General features: G+C 39.2%; 3 protein-coding genes across 3 annotated transcripts; 1 reads left to right on the forward strand and 2 right to left on the reverse strand.

The window, feature by feature from the left end:
* The first annotated feature begins 7,101 nt into the window (after positions 1–7,101).
* Positions 7,102–10,082, forward strand: ccn2a (cellular communication network factor 2a). Its single transcript, XM_028605161.1, has 5 exons — positions 7,102–7,487; positions 7,726–7,942; positions 8,054–8,296; positions 8,421–8,632; positions 8,751–10,082. The coding sequence occupies exons 1-5, from the start codon at positions 7,425–7,427 to the stop codon at positions 9,045–9,047; spliced, it is 1,032 nt and encodes a 343-aa protein (XP_028460962.1). The 5' UTR covers positions 7,102–7,424; the 3' UTR covers positions 9,048–10,082.
* Positions 10,083–11,978: 1,896 nt separating this feature from the next.
* chga (chromogranin A) lies at positions 11,979–19,788 on the reverse strand. Its single transcript, XM_028605886.1, has 8 exons — positions 19,564–19,788; positions 19,219–19,268; positions 18,256–18,349; positions 16,381–16,449; positions 16,167–16,253; positions 14,525–14,830; positions 13,318–13,736; positions 11,979–12,722 (listed from the first exon to the last, which is right to left on the reverse strand). The coding sequence occupies exons 1-8, from the start codon at positions 19,607–19,609 to the stop codon at positions 12,639–12,641; spliced, it is 1,155 nt and encodes a 384-aa protein (XP_028461687.1). The 5' UTR covers positions 19,610–19,788; the 3' UTR covers positions 11,979–12,638.
* Positions 19,789–23,090: 3,302 nt separating this feature from the next.
* si:dkey-177p2.18 (phospholipase B1, membrane-associated) lies at positions 23,091–25,080 on the reverse strand. The gene is made up of 3 exons (XM_028604497.1): positions 24,995–25,080; positions 24,626–24,697; positions 23,091–23,471 (listed from the first exon to the last, which is right to left on the reverse strand). The coding sequence occupies exons 1-3, from the start codon at positions 25,073–25,075 to the stop codon at positions 23,334–23,336; spliced, it is 291 nt and encodes a 96-aa protein (XP_028460298.1). The 5' UTR covers positions 25,076–25,080; the 3' UTR covers positions 23,091–23,333.
* Positions 25,081–25,600: the final 520 nt, after the last annotated feature.

Here is a 25,600-nt window from a genome sequence, read left to right on the forward strand (position 1 = left end):
TTTGCAGCCAATAACGGAGCCAGCCTTCCTGATCAGTTTGTTCAGTCTGTTTGTGTTGCTGGCTCCGATACTGCTGCCCCAGCAGATGGCGGAGAAGAACAGAGCGCTGGCAACAACAGACTGGTAGAACATCTCCAACAGTCTGTTGCACACCTTGAAAATCTCAGCTTCCTTAGGAAATAGAGTCTGCTCATCCCCTTCTTGTAAACAGCAGTGCTGTTGATTTTCCAGTTCAGCCTGTTGTTGATGTTGACACCCAGGTATCTGTACTCCTCAACCATAGCCACATCTCCACCAAGAATGCTATATATATATATATATATATATATATATATATATATATAATTACCATTTTATTTATAGAGCTTTAGGTTGTTGCCAGGCCAGCTGTTTCCCCTGTCTTTATGCTCAAGGCTAATCACCTCCTGGTTCAAGCTCCATATTTAACGTGCAGCCATTAGAGTAGCATCAATTTCATCATCTAACTCCCGCTAAGAAGCGAATAGGCGCAGACGTTCAACAAAATGACAAGCTTAGTCATTCTCAATGTGCTCTAGTTAAATGCTTCCATTGTGTCAGTAGCACTGTGTGTGGCAGGACCCATGTTATATTTAGGAACCATCACCTGTAAAGGCCAGACCATCTTTAGGGTCATAGGCACCATATGACCCCAAGACTTATGCCCATCAATAGGACTTCCAGAGAACAAAGTACTCAGTGAGAACTAAGAGTGCCAGGCATGATGTCTAAGATTAGAAACCTCCAGCTGAAAGGTCACTGAAACAGAACAGAGGCCATCCTCGACCCACACAGAGCTGTGTTTAAGTACAGACCACCTGACTTCCATATCCATGTGTGTGGCAGTAAATCCACAGCTGAGATGAGTTTCTGCTGTTTGTTGAAAGAGTAACAGCCCAAATTCTCATCAGTGTCTCTAGTCTAAACACTTTCAAAGGACACAGGTTTCAAAAAGGCACGTTTCTCTCTCTCTCTCTCTCTCTCTCTCTCTCTCTCTCTCTCTCTCTCTCTCTCTCTCTCTCTCGCCGCCTTTGACATTTCAGCCACCCATTAATCCCCCTTGTTATATTTGTACAAATGTTCCCATGCACTATATCAAGTGCTAGTTTCCACCTGTGAGCTTCTGCCAGTCAAAAATGCTTTCTCCAAGGTAGATGAAAGCAATCTCTTCTCCCTTGTTAACACAGACTGGCAAATGCATTCCCCTAGATGTACTTTACTAGTTGATTTATGAGAAAATTTGACCAAAAAATGCAAGTCACCTTCCAAATATGCCCCTCTGGCATCTAACGGTCAATATATTATGCTTCGGTCCATTACCCCAAGTAATCCTAAACCCAACTATTTTGTGCAGACTGTGCCTGAAAAAGATTGAGTCTCATGCATGTTTCCAGTCTGAACATTTTCCACCACTCTAGGCTTTAAATAGACACAGTTTCCATCTTGACAGTTCATCTGCCCACCAACCCCATTGTTAAATCTCAACAAATCATCCCAGCCAGGCTCCAGATCCATTATTAGTTTCAAATGCTTGTCTCTTCATAGGCAGGCTTTAAAAAGTTTCCATTCCAAGTCTTTCATCTCTAAGTAATTGATCTATCCCTTCTTCATTGTTAAATTTCAACAGATCACCGTCCCATCCATTAAATATTTTTCCCATGAGTGTTTTTGCAGAAGGGCTCCAAATTGTAAAAGGAAGCAGCAATTTACTTTCCCAGGACGTTTTGATTAGCCTGTTTGCTTCACGGATGAAATACATAATGCAGATGACACTGTAATGTTATGCACTTATTCTACTGCCTTGTCAAGGTTGTTATCTTGTTTGGTCTGTATTCCTTATATGTGGCCGTGTGTAATGTTGATACAAACGTACGTGTTTTTTTCCCCCACTGTGCTCATAGAAAGTCAACTAAAATGCCTAAAATCCCAATGAAGTACAAAATAACAGTACTTTCTCTCCTGTTTGCAACCATGTTGTTTTCAACTTCACCCTCACCTTCTCTGCAGGCAGGCTGCCCAAGAGTTCAAAGAAGCAGAAATATACAGGCAGGAAAATCATTTTGAGATTTTGGTTTCATGTTCAGTTTACACAGTGGTATATAGATGGTTGGTTTGAAGGCTAAAGCCAAGGAACATTCCTCGAATAGCCTGCCAGCTACCACTAATGGAATTTAGTTTAATGGATAGCTGAGTGCAGATAGCACAACCAAAGCTTCAAATTTGGACCCAGTTTGGGAAAAACACTCTGGGTTTGCCTACATATATACATATACTGTGCATATATATATATATATATATATATATATATATATATATATATATATATATATATATATATACACACACATGCATGTAGTACACTATTGCCTCCAAAATGACCTTAAATTTGAATTAACAAAAAGTGAATATTTTAATGAATATGGGTTTTATTGCATGGCTGTTGTACTGCAAAGACTGTTTTAACTAGGTTTACCTAATAAACTAAGTGTACATATAAAGTAAAGTAAAAACTGCAGAATGGTTTGGATAAATGTATCCACTAAACCTCACACCTCTTTTTCAAGCTGGCATAGAAGGTAAAGTACACAAAAGCAAAATAAAGACAGATGATTTTAGAAATGCTACATGTAATAAAAATGCTTACTGTGAAATTAAATTCCATATTTAGCTCAGTGTGGGAAAAAAATGCAGCGCGGGACAGAGTGTTCAGTGCAAGTGGCCTTTTTACTTCTAAAGTTTATCTTCCTATTTAGCTTTAAAAGTGCCAGGAAGGTATGACTGCAGCTGTGCTGAATATGAGCAGTGTGTGGGAACCTTTGAAACAGCTAGAAGAGACCTCCTCTGTGACATCAGCATCGGGCGTGACATCATCAAGCATGGTGTTTTGGAACTGCACACACAAGAGGTGTCAAAGAAAACTGGGAATAATATCCACTTTCCACGCCTGAAAGAGAGTAAACGTGGACAGTGTCGATACCAGAGCGAGAGAGATAAGAATCTAGCCTGGTCAGACGCTGAGTCTGTCATCTCCACATATCCTTGAGTTGGAAACTCCCCAGCTGACACAGTTATGTACCCCTGTGATGTCACACAGTAGCTATAAAACCAGCAGTGAAGTAATGAGGCTCTAAGTGGCCGGCAGTGATGTGCTTAAATCCAGACTAGGATAGAAGGCAGGCCTTGACCTGGAATAACTGCACGGGTCCCATAACCTTACGTCAGTATGACTGCAGAGCTAAAATAGAAACATCACGCCATCAGTTGATTCCCTTGTTAAGGGGAGAGGTGCTCAGGGTACATTTTCATTTTGTAAAAATAAACTGTGAAACAATCCATCCGTATGGCATTATTACTGTTGATTATACTGCTGTCAGCTGTATTCCTGAGACCGATTCCAGTGTTCTGTGTTACTGTATACAGTATGTCAACTCTTGGCCCTGTTATTGCAATGCTGGCATGAGTAATTATTACTGTTAGTTGAATATTTTCCACATCTGTCACCTGATTTGCCTATGTGATATTGGCGAAGGCATGACCCACCCGACTCTGCCTCTGATTTGCTGATCTAACCAATCTCACTCCTTATGCCTAAACGTAACCAACCCAACCAATGAAGGCAAGGAGTACTAGCCAATCAGAGACAGAGTTGGGCTGGTCATGTATTAGCCATCCTAGGAAAATTAATTTGGTGTTTGCCTACATTTACACTTTCAAATGTTGATCAACATTTTCTAGACTAAGGGACTTTTACTTTGACATTCTTCCTGTTGAAACACAGTGTTGCAATTCTACTACTAAGTTAGCGACTAGCTGGTGAAAATAGTTTAACATTTGGCTAAAGAGACAGTGTTCCCTCAAGAGCTGGTGCATGGAGACCAAAACAGAGCTAAGATAAAAGAAAGTGAATATTGGACTTACATCATCATTACATAATAAGGTGGACACAAACACAACTAAACTATATAGGCAACTGTTTGCTGCTGTTTACTTCACAAGGTGTTAATATGGCATTGTTCTGTTTACAGATTGTTTCTGTTGATGACTAACAAAAATTCCGTTATTGGAAGTTTAAAGCAAATTAAGGCAATTTTCTTTTATAGAGGATGTGGAGGGGCCTTATTTTGTAAAGGTTTAGTATTTAATTGGTTGGAGTTGTTATTAGTGTACACTGGTACATAACAATAACAACAAAACAGTTTTCCAACATGTGAAATGTAACAGACTTAAGGTCACGCAAGTATGTTCAACAACACCGAGGCCAACAAGCACAAAGCGGAAACAGACTCCCCTGACATGGTATCACCACCACAGTTCCATTACTGCTTTTAAACTACAGCTACTCTCTTAGACAAATATCTTGGTCTATACTTAGCCTTGACATATCTGGGCCTACCACACACAGAGCCATGTGTTTCCTTTGGCCACCGCAGTCAACCCATCTACACATCCAGGTCTGCAGAACAGTGAAGCACGTGGGCAAAATGCCTGCTGATATTCAGCACAGGAAACCCTGAGGCTGACAGACTGCAAAAACAACAAGCTGCATAACAACATCCAGAAAAATATCAGTTTCCCAACTTACAGTTACAATATGACCATGCAGGAAAAAACAATATTTACTTATTTTCTTATGATCTTGCAATTGATAGACTCCTTTGTCATAGTATACCGATCAGATGTCCTCTCAGTACTCTTACTCAGTCAGACTTGATGCTATCTGTTAAAAAAAATAGTTAAATCAAACAAAGCTCGAAAATAACAACAGGATCTTCACACAACATCCCTTTAAACCATTCAAAAAATGTGCCTGTGATGTGAGATAAATTGACTTTATAAACAACCTGACAAAAACTGCAATACTCTGCACGACAAAATGTCAGCCAAGTTTGTTTGCAGCGTGGCCGGAGCACGTTCCTCCATCAAGCTGTTTCCTTTAGATATCATGGAGCTGAAGTTTGGGCCCTGAAGCTGTGATGACAGGACTGACAGCACACACACACACACACACACACACACACACACCACTTTCACTCACGGCTGTGTTTTTCTTTGCTCAGATGGTCTAATAGGAGTCCCTACTGTACTGAGCCAGCATAGAGAAAGAACACATCCATATTAGGAAAAGAGCAGACGTCCTTATATGGAAAAGCTTCCTCTGTAGTAACAGCCCTGTCTGCTGGCTTCTCACTCACATTCCTTTAGCTCCAGGTTTCTCTGAAAGTTTTTCATTTCCGATTCACTTGGCTGTAGAAGGAGCAGGGCCACCTTTCATAAGCGTCTGGCCTGGTGTGTGATCCCCCTTTTTCAAAAAAATACACAAACCTCCGTCTAGCCTCTTTCCTGCAATCCTCCACTTTGGGGTTTGATGTAGTAAAATAAGCCTGGCCAGGGACAGGGCACACCTGGCCTTTTTAAGTTTGTCATAGACTAAACCTTATTAGGCAGGTGAGAAGCCAGAGAACATGTAACCTTTGTTCCCGTAATATCTGCCCCTCATGCCTTCATGGGCCAGGCTGCACTTTCACTAAAGTCGACTCAGGATTTTTAATCGTGATTTGTCCTGACTAAGACCCTTAGAGTCAAAACGCCCAGTCAAATGTGAAATACAATCCTCAGCCTTTGTTTTCAACAGAATCCTCTAAAAGAAACTTTGCTTTTTTGGGAAGGAAGAAAAGCAGCCTAATGCCATTAACTAAGAGCATTAGTCTTTGTCCTCTAAATACCTGTCCTGCATACCTTGGCAGGGTGGTAAATTCAGCTCAGGTAATTTAGGAAACAGAACATCAGGATCATCTTGTCGTATTCAAATAAATGACAGGCAGAGCATATTTTCTATTAACCATTTGTCAAATCCATAAGGTTGAATATCTACTAAACTGGAGTCTCATATGATTTTGCATCAGAAATAAGGAAATCTGGATGAGGCGAGTATTATTTGATGCTGTTATTTATAGTAGCTTGCATTAGTAACAAAGTAAGTATATTTACTCATGTAAGCCTATTGTACTCCAAATGTATTTTGGGTAATGCCATTTTATGCTACTTTATATTTATATATATATATATATATATATATATATATATATATATATATATATATATATTATATATATCTCTTCCACTACATTTCAGAGGGAAATATTGTACTTTTTACTACACTACATTTTATTTTTTGGAAATGCAGGACTTTGACTTGTAATGGAGTATTTTTAACATTGTGGTATTGCTACTGTTACTTCAGTGAAGGATCAGAATACATAATCCACCAATGGTACTTTTAAATTAGTCTATATCTAATGTACATAGTCACAAGGGAATACGATCTACAAATAACATGCATATCATGTGTTTCATACAATCAAACAGGATCAGAGGAAGTATTTGTGAACAAAATGCTCCACTCATGCATAATAGATCATAATGTGTTTTAATGTTCAGTGCTTAAAGCCACTGATGTCAGTGCACAAACATGCCATTGCAGTGTCCCAGATGTATCAGTAACCACACAAGTACAGAAGACAAAGTTACAAGAATTTTGCAGCAGTTGCAAAGTCTCTGTGCACCTTGTTAGATAACCAGCTCAAGTTAATGACTCAAATGAACTTCCTTTCCCTAACAGCAGACTGTTAATGTGTTAAAGTACAGGCTGTCTGTGTGCCTTTGATGCCAAAGCTGAGGAATGCTGTAGTTGGCCTACAGTCTTAACCACCCATCACACATCAATCAGTGTATTTAATCATCACATGTTGATGCATATTTATGAGTTTCTACCTGTTTTTTTGTTTTGTTTTGTTTGTAACTATTCTTCTTTCATTCAAAGCTCTTTGTGCCTTCCTTTTTGAACTGTTTTTTTTTTTTTTTCTCAACTCTTCTTTTTTTTTGTTTATTAATATTTATAGGTACCGGCTGTCTGTTTGTGAAGTCAGTCTTCAGGAATTCCCAGTGTGGGGTCCCAGGCTTCTAACCAGACTTAACCTCCCATTCCAGATGAAAGCCGTTCTAAGAGAGAGAGACAGTGTTGTTTGGCCGAGCAGCAGAGCCTTGCCTTCAGACAGCAGGAATGTGGGATGTCTGGAGTGGGGGTCAGGAAGTGAGGAAAGAATGCCAAGTATGTCCATGTTTGTCCAGGGCTGGCTCTCCATTCAGCCCCCAGTGACGTGCTACAAGGGCCAGTGAGTATAAAGGGAGCTGGGTTCTGCAGTCAGAACTCAGATCAACTCCTCTACCGAAGCTAAACTCTAGCTTTCACCAAGAAAGACTGTGACCGGAGCAGCAGAGACACGCTACAAGACAAGAGATCAACTTGATCAGAAACAGTTTCTCAAGCTCAAACTCTAAGACTAAAGGAAAACTTTCTCAACAAGACTTAAGGAAAAACTAGAATCTATTTCTACAAGGAAGAAAAGATGTCTCCTGGAATGAAGAAAATGATTTTGCTGCCTTTCCTGAGCATCATGCTTTCATACATGGTAAGCCAAAAAAAACTGACTTTATACTGCTGCTTTTGTTGTTTTGGGCTTAGAGGCTCAGGCTTTAAACATATAGGCAATGCTTTGAGTCATTAAACTTTACTCTTGTCAGAGCATGACATAGCTCCAACCATAAAATATATTGTGTTTTCCATGTGCTGGATGTGTAACTATAACTACTGTATAATACACTTTGTGGAGATGATATTTAACTAAGCATGTGTTTGTGTGTGCTCAGGCTGCAGGACAGGAGTGTAGCAACCAGTGTTCGTGCCCCTCCACTCCCCCTCAGTGCCCCCCAGGAGTGAGCCTGGTGCTGGATGGCTGCGGCTGCTGCAGGGTGTGTGCCAAACAGATGGGGGAGCTCTGCACTGAGAAAGACTTCTGTGACCCACACAAAGGCCTCTACTGTGACTTCGGAGCCCCCATCAACAGACGCCTAGGAGTGTGCACAGGTGAGCCGTTGGGAAAAAAAAAAAAGTTTCTGTGATGCCCTGCTGTAGATCATTAACTGTCCCTAATGTATGAACCGACTTGTGACCTTTCCTTTGTCGTTTCCCCCTCAGCTCGAGAGGGAGCCACATGTGTTTTCGGAGGCATGATGTACAAGAGCGGGGAGACTTTCCAGAGCAGCTGCAAGTACCAGTGTACCTGTCTGGATGGAGCCGTTGGCTGTGTCCCTCTTTGTTCCATGGACATCAGGCTGCCCAGCCCAGACTGCCCCATGCCGAGACGTGTCAAGGTGCCAGGGAAGTGCTGCGAGGAGTGGGAGTGTGACAGACACAGTTTCATGGGCTCTGCTTTGGCCGGTAAGTCTGTCTCCTTTTCTTTTAGGCACACAATACTCTGCCTAGTTTTTTTGTTGATCTTTATACAAAGAGGAGACATAATCAGATTGTCTTTCTAATCAAGTGTTTGCTCCCGTGTTTACAGCCTACAGAGAGGAGGAGACCTATGGCCCAGATCCCTCCCTGATGAGGGAGAACTGCCTGGTTCAGACTACTGAATGGAGCGCATGCTCTAAGACTTGTGGCCTTGGGATCTCCACCAGGGTCACCAATGATAACCGTGAATGCCGCCTGGAGAAACAGACACGGTTGTGTATGGTGCGACCATGCGAGTCACAGCTGGAGCAGAGCATTAGGGTGAGTTGTTGTTCAAGTGCACTGCTTTCTTTTATGAACTGTACAGATACAGTATTAGCACTTAACTAGCCAAAGAATGCTTAATAAAGTTGCTTTGCTCTTCGTTTGCCTCCTGCAGAAAGGAAAAAAATGCATCCGTACTCCCAGACTCTCAAAGCCCATGAAGTTCGAGATCTCTGGCTGCACTACCACCAAGTCCTATAGGCCAAAGTTCTGCGGCGTCTGCCTGGATGGACGCTGCTGCACCCCCCACAGAACCACCACCCTGCCCATGGAGTTCAAATGCCCCGACGGACAGGTGATGAAGAAGCACATGATGTTCATCAAGTCCTGCGCCTGTCATTATAACTGCCCCGGGGAGAACGACATCTTCGAGTCCATGTATTACAAGAAGATGATGGGAGACATGGCGTGAGCCACTGAAGGACGATTACAGCTTATGACTTGAAAACTAACAGAACTCCATCTCATTTTGCAGCTCAGTATATATGTTTTTTTATGTTTAATTTTCTCATTTCCTCATTGTAAAAGTATGATCCAGACACTTGTTTAAGTGTCTGTGTGTTTTGTATGGCTGGCGCACATCAGCCACATAGACTCAGACAGAGGGTTGCATAGCAGCTCCAAGAGATTCCTGCACTATAACTTCTATTTTTGACAAACCTACCGTCAGGTTGCCGCCCATTCCCCTTGAAATCCCTTTTACAGACCCGTCCATTTTACTGTATGCATTTTTATACATTATCTAAACCTTGACGTCCTCTCTAAATGAGATGCCTAATAACTCCCCCCACCCTTTGAGTCCAGACCAGACCTGGAAACTCTAAGCAGCTGTAGATGGAGCATGCAGACCACAGCAGGCCAGTGTTCCCCTGTCCAAACAGGTCTGAATGTGTCCTTGTATGTGTGTGTGTGTGTGTGTGTGTGTGTGTGTTAGAACAGGCCTGAATGTCAGCCTTGTCTCTGCATCTACACTGTTCACCCTGCTCACAGAGTAGAGGAAAGGTCAGAGTTTCCGCCCCAGCATGTGATGAGAAAGCAAGCAACGTGCTGAGTGTAAGATTAGATATGGAACATAGTGGGCTTTTCCACCGCACTGAGAAAAAAAAAATTAAAAAAAATGACATGTTGACTATTACCGAATCAGGTCAGAAGGAAGAAACCCAAGTGTCTATAGGAAAAAAGTCTATTTTGTACAAAAATAGAAGAAAATACTGGAAGAATTGTAATTTCATTCCTTTTTTATTGTTGATGTGTAAATTATGTATATATTTGTACAGTTTAAGTTAATTTAAAAGCCAAATTTGTTCTGTACTTTAAAATGCATCGATAGTGTATTTTATTTTTTTTTTGTCGACAGTATTTTTTACTATTTTATTGAGAAGTGTGACAAAAATGTTACATGTTTCACTTTGTAGCTGGAAATAAAATGTTATATTTTTTATACAAACATGAGTTCTCCAATTTGTCTGTCTTTAAGTCCATGATATACAGTACTATGGGATCTATTGACCAACGCCTTAAACTAAGCATACTGAACAGGCACAGGAATCACATGTTAGTGATCTGCATACTGTAACTATTACTTGTTCATGTTTAACTTTAGACATCTTTGCCAGTGCATGTATTAATTTGTAATTAACACAAAGATCACTCTCCCAGAGTGCAGGAAATCAACCTTGCTCAGTCACTACATCAAGTCTGCAGCTGAAGTGAACAAAATGGTGAAATGATTTAATCAGGTGGGAGTTTTCTTTACAATAATAAATATTGTTATATTCCCACCACAGGAATAACATATGTTGGTTTGTTCTTCCACTGTCATGCCTTCTTCAGTAAACACAGACGTTTAAAAAATGTATAAGTTCTTATACAGAAAACAACATTAATAATGCACAGGACTGGTGGCTGTTTACCAAATTGCTCCCTATTGATTTGTTAGCTGAACTGAAAAAGCATAACATTGTGATTTAAATGTATTAGTTTATGCATTGATGCATGTTTTTTCTGTCATGTTTACATAAGAAAATATGGATATATATGATACTGTAGGTTCTAAAGAACAAAAATGAAATGTCTCAAGGTGACAACGGTGGCCTTTCATATCTCCCTGGCTGACAGCACTCACCTTTTGAAAAGAGGACTGAGACAGTCTAATGTCGCCATCTGGTGCCCTTTTCATTTGGTTTTCATGGATTTCTTTATAACATTTTCAGCTTGTTTTGGAAGCCATACGCATACATCTTAAAAGGAGGATATCTTCACAGCCTTAAATGAATCTCTCTGATCCACAGTTGTAATTGTTGGTCAAACAGTATAATGGTTTGCTGCTGAACATTATAAATATATGTCTAACAAGTATGTTACGCTGTTGTGTACAATTGCCCAATGGAAAACTAAAATGTCAAACCTGGCTGTAATATATTCTTTTTCTTCTTCTTTTTCTTCTTCTTCTTTCTTCTACTTTAAATTGTAATACAACCATTGCTATGGTGTTACATTTTTCTGTTTATAATGACACAAGCGACCAACCTCAAATAGTTGTGATTTTTAGCAATGCTTAGCTTATCATGCAGATTATAAAAAACTTTTCTCTTGGTATTCAGGCTTTAAGACTCTCTGTATTTGCATATATCGGTGCTGTTACTGTGCATAGACACTAATCCTAAAAGTTTCAGTTTTCAGTTGTGTCTACAGCAGCTACATGTACTTAAGCTGCCAGAGAAAGCAGAACTTGTTTTGCATTTTTTTTGTCTCTCCTCTGCCCACATTCTATTATTGCTTTCTTTTCAATCCATTTTTATTTTTTACTTCTGCTCAAGAGCTCTCAACATTTCGCTGTCCAACCGCACCACATGATTCACTGCCCTGGCTCTTTTTATCTCAATAGTATTAACCAATGAATAATGCAATGCTGATGCCAAAACTAAGAGTTAACATGTTGTTGCCTTGAATATACTGTATCAAAAGCTTGTGTGTCACAGTGATGATTCATGTTCTCAGCTTCTTCGCCCACAAACACAACCAACTGTATCTACAGTATGAATCAATGTCTCCTTACAGTGAGAAGCCAGGTTCACAATGAGCTGTGTGAGTAACAAATACAGCAGATGTATAAATTAAACAGTATTAAATGACTCTTAATTCACTTGTCTTTACCATTTCATTTATATTTAATTATTGTAATGAAAGTGATGCAATCAATTGTACCAGTTACACAATCCATTAAGATACCTACACAGTTGTACATTTTTTAGTACGCTGAGTTTATTGCATTGATCATCGTATGCAAATATCCATTTGATTTGAGAGGCATTGAAATGATTTGCCAAAACAGAGATTTCTAGTTAAACTTTTCAATTTATTGGTTTTCTTACATAAATGAATTACAGGTCATTAATCTGCTATAAATGTTCACTTATTGCCTTGGCTTGATTAGAATCAACTGTATCTATAATAAGTAAGCATCTACGTCTTTTTCTTCCGCTTCCCCATAAATAAGTAAGCATCCCAGAAAGAGCTTTGTATACATGTCGTTACTGTACAACCTCACCTTGTTAGTGTGTGTTTACCTGCATCTGCCTCAACCGTTCACATAAATCAATGTGCAGTGTTAAAATAATTTCAAAAGCAGACGAGATACATCCGCAGAAAGAGAGAGATGATTGTCAGAGAAAATGAAGTAAAACAAGCTGTCAACGTTAACTGACAAATATTTTTCATGAATATTATATGCATGTGTTTGAATGCACAGAACTTGTGCATTTCTTTGTTTTTAGTACAGTATGCATGTCTAACTGCAACGTGCATCTATGCTAATCTATGTGAGGGACAGGATGTCACAAGGGAGGCTGCAGCAGTGTGTGCATCCTCCAGAAAAATAGCGAAAGATAAAATCTTGTCACATATTCAAACTCTCTATCTGTGGAAACTAGTCAGCTGGTAAAGCGGAGGAGGACGAGGAGGTTGCGGCGTCAACATTTTTTTTTTATCCAATCTTTCTCTCTCAGCCTCGCGCGATCTCATGGAGTTTCTGGGCAACGTTTTCGAGCTCTGACTCGATGGCTGCCAGGCTTTCAATCTCTGGCTCCTGCAGATATAATGAGAGGACAGCAAGTGGGGAAAAGATAGTTAGAGTGCAAACAATCATATATATGTGCAAACCTTTCATGCACCACAGCTCTAAACACATCTTGGCACAATTAGCTTCCATGCATTGCTGTTTTGGCTGTTACCAATCACCTCCTATAGACTCACTGTTAGAGCAAATGTGTAACAGTTTGTGGCCATTAACGCTGGTACAGTCTAAAAACTTTTGAACATGCTGCCAAACAGCCGCTGAGCCATTTTGTATCTTTGTGGGATTCAAGCTGTGGAAAGGATTCTGCTTCATTATTTTTTACAGTAACCTAATCAGCTTTTAGGCTTGAGCTAGCACTACAAAAAAAATAAGAATTAGCCTTGTTATGTATAATGCAACTTTGGAAAAACATTTATTCGCTTTCTGACGAGAGTAAGGTGAGAAGATAGATACCACTCTCAAACACGAAAAAGGTATCAATCTTCTCATCTAACTCTCTGTAAGCGAATAAACTTATTTTCCAACATATTGAACTGCTGTATTATTCTCAGTCGCTTCACAAAGTCCCAACCATTGTTGGGAGATAAAGGAATGGACAGCAAACCTCTGACTTCCGGCTGGCGCTGCCCTCTTCCTCCAACCCCCTCCTCTCCTCAGGTCCCCTTCTAGCGATCATCTGCAGCTCCTTCTCCTCTTGACTCCTCTGCGTGTTTCTTTTCTTCTCCTCGTCTTCCTCTGGGACCTCTTTGGAGTGATGTGGCACTTTCTGCTGACTGTTGAGCTGCTGCGCCTTCTTCACTGGCATCTGCTTGCCCGTCTTGGTCAATCGCTTCAAGCTCTCCCTACTACTCTCTCTCTTCATCTCCCCTTCATCCTCCTCCTCCTCCTCCTCCTCCTCCTCTTGTTTAGGTCTATGTGATAAAAATGCAGATCTCTTATTTGTCTCCCCTTCATCTTCTTTATCAAACTTCTTCTCTTTTGATTTGATTCTGGGTGCATTTCTCTTTTCACCAGATCCAGCACCTGGGAATATGACAAAAAAAGAATGAGAATTTTTTCCCCTTCTGTTTCCTTACTAAAACACCTACCAGACCGTCGGCAGAATACTCTCCACCATCAGCAAGATTCCACTTCTTGTAATGAAATATTTCTTGCCAGCTGGCAGCATTGCCCCCAGTGTTACTAGCTATGCTTTATGGGAATTAACAGCATGGCTGGAGCATTGAGATGACTTGGCAGAGGCTCCCTTTTATAGTATTTCATCGTACTTTGTCATTTTAGCTTAGAAGAAAAATAAACTTTTTCTCTGTTTAAAGGTCTGGAGATAGAGAAAGCTACATCTTGATTACAGTCTTGCAGTTTGTGGTGAATGATTCCAGCTGTAACCAAGCACACCAGCTCATTTGAATTCTGGGACATGGAGACATTTGATCATTTCTGTTGGTGTGCTGTCAGTGGGCCAGCCATGTTGGCCCTGCTTCCCTGTCAGGGGGCTGATTTCATTATGAAGATGGAAGCACTTCCATCAATCACCCAGTTATGTGGTGGCAGGTGGTTTCATTTAGAAAGCATTGCACTCTCCCTAATTTAAGATTCTGCTATCTGCCTTTTGTCAACTTTTTTACATATTTTAATTTGCTTGGATGAAATTTATCTCTTGAATAAAAATACATATGGCTTGACTGGCACTTAAAACATCAAGCCCTAAATCTGAATATGCATGTTTCCTGTCATCTTATTAGTTTATTTTTATTTTTGTGCTTTTTAAACTAAGACACGAGTATGCATAAAGGAAGAAGAAATCTACTTGCCTTTCTTATCCTTGATCATGTTTTCTTCCTCTGAATGAAATCTTTTCTCTTCATATTCTTCTTCTTCTTCTGCACTCTTTTCAGCCTTGCCTTCACTCCACTCATCCACAGACTCAGAGAAGTGACTTCCAGGGCTCTCATCATTTCCCCTCTTCTCTTGCACCTCTTCAGTGACATCCTCCTGTGACTCTCCATCTCTCAAACTGGCATCCTTGTCTTCCTCTCCGTCTCCATTTCCTGTCCTCTTCTTTTGGGACAGGATGGATCGTTCACCTGGGCCTCCTAAAGCCTCCAACATGGATCGATCTGAAAAAACAGGAGTGGTAGGAATTTAATTTATTAGAGGACATTGATTTTCCCGTGATGTTAAAAGAAGGCACTTACACAAAAGCACAGTTTATTGCCAGGGGCATTTTGTGTCCTAACATCAGATTGTGTGTGATTTTATGTAAAATTTAGTAAAATTGTGTGCATGATGATTTATAATGCTTAAATGTGTCTGCCTTTAATTTTGTAATTTTTAAGTCATGAGCCATATTTTTTTTTCCTTTTGTTACTGAAAAATTCAACAGAAAGATGATGCTTATATTAAAACTGAAACAATTAACTGATTATTAAATTCACTGATATTGTTTTAAGTAATTTTTTCAATCAAAAATGCTGAATATTTGATTGTTCCAGCCTTTCAAATGTACATGTTTGCTACTTTTCTCTGTTTTGTATCATTGCAAATTAAATATTGTTCATACAAAACAACTTGAAAATGTTGGAAATCTTTAGACTGAACAATTAATTAAGAAAAATAATCACCAAATTAATCAACAATGGAAATAACTGTTAGTTGCACTCTAATATTAGCAGGTAAAGCTATCTGACATTGTGTGATCTAGTGGCAATAATCTGAATGGCCTTCATTAGCATGAAAAGTAATATAAGTTAGACATAAGAGAATGTTGAGGTTAATGTATCATAATGTAATATTTCTTAAGTACTGTTATAAAACTGTATTCGTCCTGTACCGTTCATTATACTGATCTGTGACGTCAAAAACAAAATACATTACAGAGCTAAAATATACACATATTCAGTCATTATAAATCAAATCCCTACATTATCTCTACTGCATTCTTCACGTTTATCTTTACATTTTACCTCAGATGTTTGAGATACATATATAAAAGTTGCTGCAATGTCCATTGTATACCTTAACTCTTTTAACACAATTTGATGAGTTCTCATAAAGGTCAGAAGCTCTTAAGGCTGGCTGTCAGAGTTTGGTGCACCGTATTAGTCATTACTACTTGTTCTTGCATTGCTTGTCCACTGTGTGCTCTACAGGGAGTCTAGCACTAACATTTAAAAAAGCCAGGTGCGCTGTCAGATGGAAGGACCTTGTGTATGTCCTGATTCTGTCCACAGAATATTAAATTTCCATCAGTGTATCTCCTCTGTTTGTCATCTCCGCTTTGCTGACAATATAAAATGAGAAATAATAGAAGTAATACACCATTTTGACTGCTGGTGCATTTTAAAATGTTGATTAGAGGTATTCCCCAAAATGGAAGCGACTAAAATTTTGTTGAACTGTGATAAGAAATAAACAGCGTAACAATGCAGAAAAGCATGAATCTGAGCTTCTCACCAGCAACATTATCTGCAGTCTGAGGACTTTGAGTGGTTGGTTCAGGTGCACCAGTGTCTCTCTGCAGCTGAGCTCTCCCCTGACCACCTGGAATAAAAAATTAGTCATTCAAGCTTTCTATCTTTGCCATATATTTTCTATCTTCAAATACATGTAAACAAGCATGCTCAGCACCCAAACATTGGAAATCAGCTGTGTGCAATCTGTGACTCACCTTGGACAGCGATCTCCTGCAGCTCCTTCAGAAAGTTATGATGGCGAAGGATAGAAACAAGCCTGTCATCTGCATGACAAGCAAGCAAGCACAACTTCATTTATATAGCACATTTCATTCCAGGTGGAAGCACAATGTGCTACCACGCAAGTTTCAGCCACAAACACTATGCAGACAGTGTAAAGATAAAACATTACATATAAATAAACAGAATTAAAACAGACAAATGAATAATACTTGTGATTTAAAAACATTAAAAAGTAAGAATAAAACTAAATTAAAAAGTAATTAAGGCCAACAGTTGATCCATAAAAAAATTCTGACATGTGAATTAAAACCAAATGAAGAAGTAATAAAAATATTAAATAAAATAATAATTAAGACCAGTAAAACCAGACTACTGAAAGTTGCTGGTAAAAAGGAATATTTTCAATTTAGTTTTAAAAGATGATAGCTTTGGAGCACACCTAATATGCTTAGGTAGGATGTTCCAGCAGCTATAGGAGCAAAAAAGCTCAAGGCAGTTTCACCCACTTTCGGGGAGACCTGGGTGAATAACCAGATGACCCGAAGGGTTCAAAGCTTACGAGCATGTCAGACTGATATTTGGGGTGCTAGACCATGTAGGGCCTCGAAAATGAGCAGTAAAACACACACACACTCACACAGAAACACACATCAAAATGAAGCAAATGAGTGGTTAAATGTCTCACTCTAGTAAGAAAAGAACAGACAAATAACAATAAAGGGATCCTGCAGGGAAGTAAAAGTAAAGCACAGGCATATGTCTTTCCCTTTCACTTTTTCATATGGCTCAGCAAGTTTGCTTCAGTGGTTCGTCAGAGTTAATTGCCCTGAAATGTACTGCTTTCGAAGCAAGAGCACAATTAATCATTTGGCCCGCAGAGACTCCCCAAGTAAATCGCAGTGAGCACTGGACTATCTGCTGACCCACAAACGGCACTGCATACTGTTCGCAGCGAGCACAAAAGAGACAACTACTGTACAGTGCTGTGCTCTGATATCAGTCTGTGATCTTCCTTTCTTTCTTCCCCCCTTTCTTTCCATGACTTTGACTCCTTTTTTTTTTCTTCTCCTCTCCTCTCCTCTCCTCTCCTCTCTTTGCATCCTTCTGGTGGTGCACAGTTTCAATCTCTCACTAGCAAACGCTCAGTGAGTAATGCTCAGATTGATTTTTGTTACATTAGCATCAAGGTAATTCACTGGCTATGTAAGTGAATAGTCCTTACTCAGTGCTAGTGACCTCGCTGCATATTACAGAGTGAGTTTTATACCCAGCAGCCATCGTAACAATCCATTAACCTGATGATGTGGGCATCGCGCTCTACATAAAAAAGGAGAGTATGTATCGATTCTCCTAGAAAGGCGGCGTGGCTCCAGTGAGAGCTGATTTGTGTCAGTCCTGGTCCTAGTTTCCAGGATGGTGATGGTAATAATGATGACTATGATCAAAATAAAGCTGAACATATGCATAACCCTCATTTTTAGATCTGTTTAAACAACTATAAAGAAGAAGCCTTCACTACATGCTAAAATAATAATTTAATATCAAAAATTCATGTTAAATAAGTATCATTGTAATACATCCTTAAAACAGAAATGACGTTGGGGTGAAATCTGTAAAAAAAAAAAAAAAAAAAACATAACTGCTGAGTGCATAAACAAAACTTGAAAAACTGTCTTCCGGGTCAAAACTGGAGCAAAGTCACTATATTTCAGCAGTTAATTTGGGAAATACATCAAAGAGGATGACATCATCTTTACCCTAATTGATGTTACCATTATCAAAATTGAGAGAATTTGATTAGAAATACTGAGAGATTGAATTGTGTCTATCCTTTGGGTGGGGCTCACCTGTCTTCAGTGTGACCAAACACTCCTCACTGACAGGCATGGGGTGGGGCCTTGATAGCACATCCGCCAATGCCTCCACAATGCATTTCATGACCTGCAAACACACACACACACACACACACACACACACACACACACACACACACACACACACACACACACACACACACACACACACACACACACACACACACACACACACACACAAAATGTGACATTCTGATTCTTTTGATATTACTGTAAACTAATGAATTAGGGATGTTCTGGTAAACAAAAATAATAAAAGTCCTCCTCTTGGTGAGGGCTATACGGGAATAAATCTTCACAGTTTTGTAAATCAAAATTAATCTGCTTCTCTTTGAATGCTGCTGTACCTCGCCCACTTATTCAAAGCTGTGAAACTCTCAGAGGAAAGATCCAAATCATTTCAACTCCCATTGTGCTTTCAATGTCAAGCCAATCCCACATGCCTGATGATTTTTCACTCATTTTTTCTTTTCAAAGCATTCTGCTTAAGCCTGCCAGATCTTTGAAACTCCTGTCCCTCTTTCACACATTGTCCACATCTCGCATTGATATTCTCATCCCTCCAAACCCTATTCTAGAAACTACCTCCTTCTCTCTGTCTCTCTGTAGCTCTCTTTCTGTATCTCTCTCTCTGTATCTCTTTTTTTCTCTCTCTCTCTCTATCTCTCTCTCTCAAAAGTCAATACCAAAATCATGGCGGTAAATGCTCTTGAATTGATTTGAACAAGGTCCTACCTAGTAGAGAATGTACTGTACTTAAGTGAGTTAAATTGCTTGGATTAAGTATTCCTAATCACTGCTTGCCCTTTGAATGTTGCAAGTAGACAGACTTTACACTGTAATGAAGTATCAGGTTACAGATTACAGGTTCTATAATAATACTAATATGAATACAAATAATACTTCAAATGCCACTAATGATGACAAAAGGTTTACCTTTACGTCCTCATTCTCCAGCTGACTTGGAGTCACTGGCAATGACAGAACTGCAAGAAAAGCAAGAAAAGACGAATTATCTTATCATTATCATTATATCTACAATCCCTAAAGATCTAGGTTATTGTCACTGTTACTAAAACACGCCGACGGTTTCAGTTACAGGGGGCTAAATGTGCCAAAGGTGCAGGTGAATTGGCTCCATCTTCCGCCGCAGTTAAAGATGTGTGTGTGCCGCTGTCCTTGGTGCTGAACCCAGGCACTCACATCTCTAATGCAGATTTCTCTCAGAAAACTATACCTATATAGCATGATGTCACTTAACTTCAAGGAGCATTTCCTTACCGCAGTTGGACAGTATTGTCAAAACGAACAGTCCTCTTCCGATCATGATTGGAAACGAGGCGCATAAAGCTCTCCAGGAATAGAAAAATAGCGAAGCTTATATCAGAATGTGTAATTTTACCCCTTTAAGGACAGCCGGTGGGTTTACGGACGCATCCTGAACTAAACTTAGTCGCCTTTCGGTATTTCTGGAGAGCTAAATTTCCTGCAGAAGCATCCGCGACCCGGCAGCCTTCGTCCTCGATACCTCGCTGCAACAGAGCCCGCTTTTATAGGACGACGTGGGAAAGGGAAGTGACATCATCCTGGAGCAAACTATTGCTACTGTACCTGATCATACCTCGATGGTTGTCAGGGCGTGTACAGGTTTAGAGTACCTCATATAGCTATGGAAGCATCCATGTGTACTAATATAGTAGATTTTGAGATTTCAGCTTTTTAAAATGTTATTCATAAAAGTTTTGGTCTATTCCCCAGTGATCAAGACAAGACATAAAAGATTATTATTAAAAAAAAAAAAAATAACATGTATCATTGGAAAATGCCTTTAAGCAGCAGGCGTGTCAATTTGAATACAGATGCACAGACTTTATGTCTCTGCCTCCATTATGTTGTGTTCCCATACAAGATAAAGCTCTATCATCATACTGTATTTGCTGATCATGTCTCTTGACTAGCTGAATGTGTTGCTAGGCGACAGTTTATTGAAAATGATTGCTGTAATGGCTGTTACTCTGATCATGTGAGCAGGTGGATTGAATGAATGGATAAAAAAAGACCTTTTACACGCTTCATTACCAAAGGCAATGCAGCTCTAGGACAGTCTTTGGTAATAAGACAACACTTTATAATAAGAGGTGTAAAAAATATGGTTAAAAAATGTGTGAATTCCTGTTGCTCGCCATAAATAAATGATTGAATCACTTTGACTTCATGGGATGAGTTAACACCTAATGGATTATCAGTTAAAGAATGTTAATTCACAATTGTACGCCACCAAATGAGATGGACTTATAATAAGGTATTTCAGGGCCATGCATTTGATAAACCTCTCTGATTGTCCACCTGTTGTCACAGAAATATGAAGCTGTTTTTATATCATAATCCCCCGAGGATGAATCCTACTGACTTTTGGGAACTCCTAACTTTTCCCCTAAATAGCGCCACAAGCAGGTCAACGTTTTTTCACTTATTCTGTGAAATATCTCAACATCTACTGGATGGATGTGTAACAAAATGTGATTCAGACATTCATTGTTACCAATTGCTAACTCTATGTTGTTTCACAATTACAAGCTATGGGATGGCATGTTAATTTTTATTTTTATTTTATCATTATATTTTTTTTGTTCTAAAGAAGTGTGTAGCGCAAGAGAGAATGGTGCACTAAATAAAAAACATCTAGCTAGTGCCGGTTGACAAATCAAGGCAGAATGGGCTGACATGTTTAAACATGCATCATTGTAATAAAGTGAGAAAGAAAGTGTCAGGAATCTGATTGTGACTTGTTACCATTACTAGAGACTGAATATTTTGACTGCTGGGTCAGATGTTTGAATGCCCTTTTCTGTATCTAACTGGTTTCCAGAGACCGATTCCATCTGATTTGGTTGAAACATAAACAAAGTGACTGTAACTTAACACTTATGTTATTACATTATTTTATTGTTATGTATTACTCAAGCGTGTGTGTGTTGGAACATATATAAAGTGTTACAAAATAGCCAACAGTCATTTTAATTTAAACTTAAACAAAACAAAACACATAACGCACAATTGAGTTTGATGTTTTGAGTCATTAAATAAAGGTGTATTATACAACCAAACTATGGAACATCCTAATATTGGTTGCTCTCTTAACCTCATAATCAATCAATCCATTTTATTTGTCACATAAAATCGTACAAGGTACAGTTCCAGGTAATCCCATAAGCGCTGAGTCCCAGATGTACATGAGCCTATGAGGTCATTTTCTCTTTTGTTACCGACACATTCATTAATAAACCGACAGACAAAGATTTCCAAGGTGTGGGTTGGACTGTGTGCTGTTTCAAATTGCCTACTCTACCGTCCACCGAGATCCCAAAGATCTCATTACACTTTCAGAGAGACAATAAAGGCCAATTTGCGTCAGTTCCATATTTGTCCCAAATAACCGGCAACGGACGGCTTTGTTTAAACATGAAGAGGGTTTTCTTTGAATGCAATAATAAGGTCATTATGAAATCCAACAGCTACGAGGACTGATTGAAATTCAGCCCACTGCAACACGCAAGATAAATGGCAGAAAACTGGGACGCAGGAAATATATATTTTAGATCCTTTAAGTGTTTGGTTTACAACATACTGGGAACGGTTTCACTAAATAAACACATTAAAAGGGACCTCTACCGTTCATAGTCAATGTCCAAACAGTTTTGCCTGTATTGTGTAAGACACGTTTACTTCGAAATGAGGTTCAGAAAACCATCCCATTCTTCTCTTTACAACCCTACCTTGCTGAGTACACCCTGCATGGTTTTCATTTCCATTCAAGAGCTAAATTAACATTTCTATGAGAACAGGAGCTGTGCTTAGTATAGCTTCCACCTGCCCTCATAGTTCTACTAAATAAACAGAGTCAATACATACTGTACTGTACGCTCTTAACCAAAAAGAAGATGAATAGGGAACTAATCTTTAGTAGATGATCATATACCACAGCTACTTAATGTTAGATGATCATTTGTGTGCAGCTTAACAACAATGACTCCTCTGCTCACAATTGCGCACAATATTGGGAGTTTTGGTTCAGTGTACTCACTCTGGTGGATTACTTTGTCTCTTCTAGTGCTGAGCACATATAATGCAGCTAACTGGAGGACAGAGACGTGAAAGTGGGCCAGCAGCAGCAGACTGATCTGAGGAACAGACGTGAGACTAAATTGTCTCTGGTTTGAAAAGTCACATCTTTCTGGTAACATTTAGCGTGGGTAAGATGGTTGACAAATCATTTTCCATCTTTCAATTTATATCACTGAACTGATCAGAGTTCATAGGGCTCCTCTGTGTGCACATGTACACTTGTTGGAACATTTTCATTGTCAACTCAACAAACACATTGAACACTATACACGTTGTTATTATTATAAAATAAATAATAATTTGAAATAGATGAGGGTTCATGATTCTTAAAGAAAACACTTCAGTTTTGGGCAAAGTCTAATAAGTTTAATGTTTTATAAGCATGTATACATGTCAAAAAAGTGTTACTTCATGCTTCACGTGTTACAAACTAATGCAATTAATATTAGGTAATAGAGTGTAGTTAAAGCAGCTCATGGACAGACATCTCCTTAAAATTACACCTACAGAGTATTATTCCATTACGAATGTGGGTGAAACATTGTGGTGACCACAGTTAGTGTGTGGTCAGAGCAGGTAAATCATCTTGGTTCAGGGATGATGAATTCAAATTTAAAAGCAATATAGAAAACCTTATGCTTTGAGCAGCAATGGTTTCATCCAGAGAAAGCTTCCCACCAACAACCACCTCCACCTGCCTCTAATGCTGAAATACTTAGGTTGCAGCATTCACTGTCACATTATCTACGTGATTTCAGAGCTTATCACCGCAGTCCTTTCCTGTATGCTGCTATTTGGGGCCCCAGACATGCAATGTCTAAGACGAGTGGCTCACAGACTCTCCTTTGCAGGTGATTCTCTGTATCACCTCAACAGTGACCAGCGTAGCAGTAGCATGATTGTAAAATAGTCCAGCAAAGTAAAAGCTACAGAAGTCCGAGACATGCCAAACCCACAAGGAGCAGGAGCAGCAGAAAGTACGCTGCCTGTGACAGAGCGCCAGACTGCAGTGGAGGCTGACCTGACTTGGCTGCAATTGGTCGGGTGAAGATATACGGCTGTTCCTACAGATAGGACATGGGGAATATGGGATTATATAATCACTTTGTGTTGTGCATCTAAAAGCATATTAAGGATCACAATCTTTAATTACACATCATTGGGGACCATTTCCCAAAGCAAGACACAGTTATTACATTGATTTACAATGATCCAGAAGGCCACTGTAAAGAATATCAATCAACTTGCTGACTTCTAACTTATGATTCAAATTTAATTTATTTCTATTTATTTAATTATTTCCTTTTGGTCTTATTCCTATCAGTTTTGCATGGTAAAGTAGTTGCAAACAGGGGCCGAGAAAGATTTCAAATTAGTTTTTGCTTGCAACTGCGTGAGCATAACTTTCACAAAACAAAAATGGCTATAAAATCTAAACTATGAGTTAGTACTGTATCTTAAAGTGCTCACATTATGCTTTTTGCCTTTCCTTTATTGTGTTATATATCTTTATTGTTATAGGTTTACAAAGTGAAAAAGCCCAAAGTCCACCCCAAAAGGACTTACAATCTCCAACAGAAAATACTGTTCACAAACTGCTCCAAACAGCTCTCTTGTAGTCCAGCCTTTACTTCCGTGACGAACGTGCGTCACTTTGTAAGACACGTTATAATGCTCGCTTAGGTGCTAGTGTGGCACGCCCTCATACTCTGCTTCTGACTGGCTAGTAGTCCTTACCTAGCTACTGCGCATGTGCGACTCCCAACAAAGATGGAACAGAAGTGAGATGCCTCACTCTGTAGCTAAAACAGAGAGCTCAACACACAGGGTGAAAAGAGGAGCTGCAGCAATGTGCAGTACAACATAAATATGGTGTTGTTTAAAAATTAAACCATGTAAACCTATTCTGGTACAACCTCTAAATACAATTATGAACCTGAAAATGAACATAATATGAGCACTTTAAGAAGATTTCAAATATCTGCAAGATTATTTGCATTCCATGTTTAAATAAGTAGAATCAATTTGAGAGGAAATTACTAAAAAAAACAACTACGTCCTTTGGAAAATGCATTCAGCTCGCTATAACATGTTATAAAGAGTAAAGTTCAGTTTCTTCTTGTTGAGTTTAGGTGTTTTATCAAACTTTCAGGTTAAAGACACAAGTAACATATGCTGCTCCGGTGTAACAACATTGTCGTATAGAGAGCTGCCTTACCATCGGTGGACAGATGAGGCTGATGGGGTCAGAGAAGCTGCTCACAATCATCTTTCCCCCCTCGGGCTGAAACTGTTAGCAGAAGAAAGAGAGACAAAAAAGGAATAAATAAATCAATATGTTGAAGTTTTTTTTTTTTTTTTTTTTTTTTTTTTTTTTTTAATGAAGTTATAGTAATAATGCATGCTTAAAAGCTTTGTCCTTCATTTTCCTACACTTCTGACCTACAGCTATTTCCCATTGAGTCATTCATTATTTTTCATCCTTTTGTGACATTTCTTTACATAATAAATCCTTCTGAATGGTAATGGATTGTTGACCTTTAACCTCCTGGTCCATTAAATACAAACAGTGTGACTCATTGTTCACCATGTTGTTCCACAGTCCCTTGGCCAGCTCTTCATGCCCCTTAATGGTGAAGTGGAAGCAGTCGTGAGTGAAGAAGGTCATATCGATCTTCCCATTCTGCTCAGAGAGACAAAACTTAAAGTGGTGTAGATTTACTGATGGAGCGTGTTGTTGGTGTTAACAAAGCCAAAAACGTTACAGCTGCCACACTCGGGATCTTAATGATTCAATTATTACTGTGCAACGTTTCACATTGGAGTGAGGATAGATTACCGGGAGGCGGGGGGGGTCAGCTTGTTTCAGAAAGGGCTGAAGAACGACGGCAAAGTCATCCCTGAAGAAACGATCGCTATACAGCAGCGACTCAAGTCTTTTCTGTGGACGAAAGTAACATCTATTACAATCAATTTATAGAAACAGCAATCGTGCAAACTACTTACAGAGAATTGTTTACATGAAATCAACACGTGCTGTTTTGGGTCCATGCAGCACTTTGTACAGTAAAGTGATTAAGATGCATTTTCTTTTAAATAAAGTGATCTTGCAGGACGGTTGATAATGATTTAAATTGTTATTTGTTATGGATAATATGCACATTCCATAAATGTAGAGTTATAAACTATACCT

This window comes from Perca flavescens, chromosome 18 (assembly GCF_004354835.1).
Source record: "Perca flavescens isolate YP-PL-M2 chromosome 18, PFLA_1.0, whole genome shotgun sequence".
Classification (NCBI taxonomy): domain Eukaryota; kingdom Metazoa; phylum Chordata; class Actinopteri; order Perciformes; family Percidae; genus Perca; species Perca flavescens.